Here is a 6,628-nt window from a genome sequence, read left to right as displayed (position 1 = left end):
AACTAAAAAAAAAACTTAGCAATGTAGCAGGGTACAAAGTCAACATGCAAAAATTAGTGCATCCCTATAGACTAATAATGAATAATGTGAAAAGCAAATAAATAAAACAATTCCATTCATAAAAGCACCAAAAAAATTAAAATAAAATACTTAGAGATTAACCCAGGGGAGACCTATGCAATGAAAAGTCCAAGACATTCTGAAATTAGAAAAGACAAACAAATTGAAAGACATCCCATGATCATTGACTAGAAGACTTAATACCAGTAAGATGCCAGTATTACCCAAAGCAGTCTACACATTTAATGGAATCTCTATAAAAATCTAATAATTTTACAGAAACATAAAAATATTTTTAAATTCATATGAAATCTCAAGTGACTCCAAATTACCAAAACAATCCTGAAAAAGGAGAGGACTTTCTGATTTCAAAGCTACAGCAATGAAAACAGTTGTAGTACTTGCAAGAACAAACATATACAGACTTACAGAATAGATAGTATAGAAATAAACCCTGGCACATGTGGTCAAATGAACTTTGACAAGGATGCCAAAACAATTAAATGGGGGAGAGATAGTCTATTTGATAAATGGTGATGACAAAATTGGATCTCCATGTGCAAAAGAATGAGCCTTACGTAACATCAAATACAAAAATCAAAATGGATCCCTGACTTCAACATATCTACAATTATAAAACTACTAACACAAAATACAAAGCAAAAGCTTTGTGATACTAGACTTGGCAATGACTTCCTAGATATCACAACAATGGTACAGACAACAAAGGGAAAAGTTTCTTTTGTTGAAAAAAAGTCTCTTTATCAGCCTTATATTCAATAACTTACATTAACATTAAATTAACAAGAAAACTTCTGTGTATCAAAAGACATGCTTGAGGGAGAAAAAGGCAGCCCACAGAATGGTAAGGGATTATTTTAGTCTATTTGAGCTGCTATAACAAAATAGCAAAAACTGGATAGCTGACAAACAACAAATTTATTTCTCACAGTGTAAGAAGCTAGAAAGTTCAAGATCAAGAACTAGTGGATTTGGTGTCTGGTCCACATTTTCAAACATGGTGTCTTCTCCTTGTGTCCCCACATGGTAGAAGGAGCCATCAAGCTCTCTGAAGTATCTTTGACAATGGCACTAAGCTCAATCACGGCAGTTCGCTTTCATGACCTATCACTTTTCAAATCTCCAAAGGCTCCAGCTCTCAATACCATTACATTGGGGATTTAGGGTTTAACGTACAAATTTAGGGAAGACACAAACATTCACACCATACCAGAGATTAATAGCCAAAATATACAGAGAACTCCTAAAACTTACAACAACCAAAAAACCCAAATAATTCAAACATGGGCAAAGGGCTTAAATAGATATTTCTAAAAAAAAAAAATACAAATGACCAATAAACACATGAAAAGATACTCAGTATCACTAATCATTCAGGAAAGGCAAATCAAAACTACAATAAGATACCCCCCTCATACCCATTAGGATGGCTATTATTTAAAAAACAAATAGAAAAAACAACTTTAGTAAGAATGTGGAGAAATTGTAACCCTTGAGTACTATTCCTGAGAATGTAAAATGGCTCAGCCACTATGGAAAATAGTAGTTTCCTCAAAATAATAAAAATAGGCCTACCTATTAAAAACATAACTAACATATGATCTAGCAATTCCACTTCTGGGTATATATCCAAAAGAATTGAAACCAGAGTTTCAAAGAAATATTTACACACTCGCATTCACAGCAGTACTATTCACAAAACCCAAGAGGTACATATATGCAACCAAAATGTCCAAACAGAGATAAACGGATAAATGAATATATACATACAACATGATATTATTCAGCTGTAGAAAAGAATAAAATCCTGTCATATGCTACAACATGGATGACCCTTGAGGACATTATGCTACATGAAATAAACCATTAATGAAAAGATAAGTATTGCATGATTCCACTAAGACTGTCAAAATCACAGTGACAGAAAGTGGAATCCTGGTTTCTAGGCACTGATGGGAAATCAGTGCTTAATGGGTATAGAGTTTAGGTTTTGCAAGATGAAAAGAGTTCTGGAGATGGATGGTAGTGAGGGCTGCACATAAATCTACTTACCAATGTATTATATGCTTAAAAAACGTTAAAATAGCATATTTTATGCTATATCTTGAGTCTCACTTTGTTGCCCTTGGTAGAGTGCCATGGCATCACAGCTTATGGTTACCTCAAACTCTTGGGTTTAAGCAATTCTCTTGCCTCAGCCTCCTGAGTAGCTGGGACTATAGGCACCTACCACAAAGCTCGGCTATTTTGGGGGGGGGGGTCACTCTGGCTAAGGCTTGTCTCGAACCTGGGAGCTCAGGCAATCCACCCATCTTGGCCTGTCAAGTGTTATTACAGGCGTGAGCCAAAAACTGGGATAACAAAAAAAGTTTAACACATGTGAAATCAGAGCTGCAGAATGAAAACCGAAAATGAGGTTGGAGGAAATCTTTGAAGTGATAATAGTTGAGATTTTTACAAAATTAAAATAACAAAATACAGATCCAAGAAGCTCAAAGAAATTTTTAAGATAACGTATCATAAGACGTCCTTGTAGAAACATAGAGTAAACCTTGCTTTTAAAAATCTAATCTGATGATCTCTGCTTATTATTTGTAGTATTTAGATCTGTGCTGTCCAACATGATTGTCACCTGCCTCAGGTGGCTATTTAAATTTAAATTTAATAAAATTTAAAATTCAAGTCTTCAGTTGTACTGGGTACATTTCAAGTGATCAATAGAAACGTGACCAGTGGCTATTGGACAGCACAGACTTAGATCGTGTACATTGTTACAGAAAGTTCTACTGGACAGTGCTGCACTCACATTTAACTATTGATATGGTTAACATTAAAATTACCATCATGACATTTGTTTTCTAACTGTCCCTTTCCTTCTTTATTTTTTTGGTGTTTTTTCCTGCTTTTTTATGATCTTACATATTATTTTCTCTGCTATTGGCTTACTGGCTCTCTCTCTGTTTTATGTTTTTAGTAGTTGCTCTAGGTTTTATATTAAATATTTTTTTTAACTCATAACAGTCTATCTTGAGATATTATACCATTTCACATATAGGATGAGAAGTATTACAGCAGTATACTTTTCCCTCTTTCTGTCCTTTGAACTGCTGTGCAATTGTTATTAGGCATGGCCATTTCCAATATTTCTCAAATATAATCTTGTTAACAAAATTATTGGAAAATGCAAAACCCTGTAACAGAGGAATGCTATTTTAAATACTTTATTTTCATTGACATTAAAAGTAAAGATTTTAAGATAAATTTACTTTAAACATACTGAATTCTGACTCTTTGTAACTGAGTAAGAGATAAGAAATCAATCTCTACATCATGTATAACTTTTTACATGATAAAACACAATATTGTCTCTCCTGAAGCTGTAGTCAATCCTACTGGCTTCATGCTTGTAAACTGTAGAATTTTAAGAGACTTCAGACCTAACGAAAATTTAACCTTAAACTATGTACCATTTTAATAGTATTTCACCTTGAAGCCCTATGTTTGCATGTATCATGAAGGTTTTAGTTTTTGGGTTTTGAAGATACATGGAGGTTTCATTGTTTGTTTCATCTTTCTGATTTTTGCTGTTGGAGTCTTTGATTCTTTTTTATTTATTTTTAATTACTTGGCTTCACTATATCCATTATTATTTTCCATATCATATTCTTGACACTATTTTCTTTTGTTGAAAAAAAGTCTCTTTATCAGCCTTACATTCAATAACTTACATTAAAACACCATACTGAGAAATAATTTGGTCCATCTAACAACATCTGTGCCTGTACTTTTTACGTATACACATACCCATGAGATAGACTATGACCATCTCCATCACTCACAAAAGCCACAATCTCAGGTTCATTTCCAAAATTGATACATGTGATATTGCTGTTGAACCACTGGGACAGAGGTGGTTAAACCTTACATTATACCTTTTAACAAAATATGTTTCATGGCTCATGGCTCATAAATGTAATTTCACTATATACAGCAGACAGTGAGTAAACCTACTCTGATTCATGGTAATAAGCCCACTCATATTTTTACTGGTTTACTACTGACTAAATTAAGCCCCAATTTCTAAAATATACATATATTATATATTATATTATATTATACAGTATATAGTGAGCAGAAAATGAATAGCCACTCCAATATGCTTATCAAGAACAGGCTTAAAAAAGAAGTAATAAATCCTAGTCTAAATTTTAAGAGACCTACCAAGCCTAAATAAAAATTAATATACTAAATAAAACTTAGTATTAAACAATGCTTATTTGTTTTACAAAAGAATATAATTCTACAAACTGAAAATCTAAGAATGCTAAAGTGTCAATTAAAAATAGCAACAATAGGCTCAGCACCCATTGTTCAGTGGTTAGGGCACTGGCCACATGCACTGGGGCTGATGGGTTCGAACCTGGCAAGGGCCTGCTGAACAATGACAACAATAAAAAAACAAACAAAAACAATAGCTAAGTGTTGTGGTGGGTGCCTGTAGTCCCAGTGACTTGGGAGGCTGAGGCAAGAGAATTGCTTAAGCCCAAGAGTTTGAGGTTGCTATAAGCTGTGATGATTCGGCATTCTACTGAGGGTGACATAATGAGACTCTGTCTAAAAAAATAAAAAATAAACATAGCAACAACAAAGTCCTACATAATCAGGTCCTGAACATAAAGTTCTTTTGGATACTTACCCAAGTCTTCCTAGCATCTCAAACTCAGGAACTTTTGGACCACATGTCTCTATTTGCAGTGGTTGGTATTCATACAGCGCTTCTTCAAGTTTTTGAATAGGTGCTAATGAAATATGTTGACCCTATTAGAAAAATGAAATAAATTAATACCTTAAATATTACTTTCATATTGCTAGTTATGTACAATCACTTTAAAGAGAGATTAAATTATTGGTATTAAAAATACTATCCGTTAGGTCTGCTGTTTCACTGGTACAATATTGAAACTCACACTACATTATTAACATATAGGCATTGAGATATGATTTAAAGAAAGAAAATTAGGGTGGCGCCTGTGGCTGAGTGGGTAGGGTGCCGGCCCCATATACCGAGGGTGGTGGGGGCAAACCTGGCCCCAGCCAGCTAAAAATAGCAGTGGCAGGCTCGGCGCCTGTGGCTCATAAGGTGGCGGGTTCGAATTCCCAGCCCGGGCCACCAAACAACAATGACAGCTGCAACTAAAAAATGGCCAGGCGTTGTGGCGGGCACCTGTGGTCCCAGCTACTTGGGAGGCTCAGGCAGGAGACTCGCTTGAGCCCAGGAATTGGAGGTTGCTATGAGCTATGATGCCATGGCACTCTACCCAGGGGGATAGCTTGAAGCTCCCTCTCAAAAAAAAAAAAAAATAGCAGTGGCAACTGCAACAAAAAATAGCCAGCATTGTGGTAGGCATCTGTAGTCCCAGATACTTGGAGGGGCTGAGGCAAGAGAAATGCTTGAGCCCAAGAGCTGGACTTTGCTGTGAGCTGTGATGCCACAGCACCCTACCAAGGGCAACAGAGTGAGACTATGTCTAAAAAAAAAGAAAGAAAGAAAATTAAATCCATTATTAAATTCAAATTCAGCATTAAACAGTACAATTTTTGTATGTCAATAGTAAAACTCAGCAAACAAATACATGCATAATCTACCTCACATTTTCCTCCATTCAAGTGTTGATATTTTTGGTAATCAGTGTTTTCTTGGAAGCCCTAATTAGGAAATAAAGCTAATGAAATTTTCTACAAAGCTTTGGCAGCTAAATGTCTATTCTCTTAAGTCTTTATAACAGAATCAATCTTGCTTACCAAATATTTATGATTTCACATCATTTACACACATACACAGACAAAATAAAAAAATTTTATGCTTAAAATCAAATTGAATAGAAACATCCAGATATTTTTCTAAGAAGAAAGAACTACTAGATAACTAAAATACAAGGACCTACAGACCATCTTTGAGCACAGACACACAAAATAAAGTGTCACTCAGCAACATAACACTGTTACACTGAGAATTACATATTCATTATACATACATCTACACACAGAATTCAAATTTATAAAAATCCCTATTTTTTTATATAGTTCATGGTTTCCTATTCTAATCCTAGTTCTGTTATTTTTCTTGGTATAGTTATCAGTTTCTCTATTTTATACTTTTTTATAAACCATTCTTATAAGTTATTAGATCTTCAACTTTCTAGTTGATATATTTTTTCTTTTGTTACTTTCTTTAGTTCTCTTTTCTCCCCTAAATTACTGAGTTGCATAATACACATGTTAAATATTTTAAAGTAAAGGTTATAACTTAAAAGTGACTAACTATAACTGCAGCAGTGAGGAACAACCACCGAAGAAATGTGCACTTGACTCAAGGTTTTTCTCTTTAACGGTTCAAATCCATGTAGCATCATTCTAAGTAGTTTACAGTCATGTTATAATAAGGATATCTAACACTGCAATCACAAAAGTACTTCTCCAAAAATGGTCAAAGGACTTTTCTCCAAAAAAAATAAATAAATGGCCAATAAGCATGTGAAAAGACACT

General features: G+C 34.3%; 1 protein-coding gene across 1 annotated transcript in view; it reads right to left on the bottom strand.

The window, feature by feature from the left end:
* The window catches only part of MNAT1 (MNAT1, CDK activating kinase assembly factor), a 242,265-nt gene that overhangs the window by 83,906 nt on the left and 151,731 nt on the right, over window positions 1-6,628 (bottom strand). Inside the window, exon 6 of the mRNA XM_003794427.3 lies at window positions 4,778-4,899. Within this exon, the coding sequence (XP_003794475.1) occupies window positions 4,778-4,899 (122 nt within the window). The remainder of the gene's footprint in view (window positions 1-4,777; window positions 4,900-6,628) is intronic.

This window comes from Otolemur garnettii, unplaced genomic scaffold (assembly GCF_000181295.1).
Source record: "Otolemur garnettii isolate 467f Iridium unplaced genomic scaffold, OtoGar3 scaffold00081, whole genome shotgun sequence".
In the NCBI taxonomy this organism is placed as follows: Eukaryota; Metazoa; Chordata; class Mammalia; order Primates; family Galagidae; genus Otolemur; species Otolemur garnettii.
This window is presented reverse-complemented; position numbering and strand designations above follow the sequence as displayed.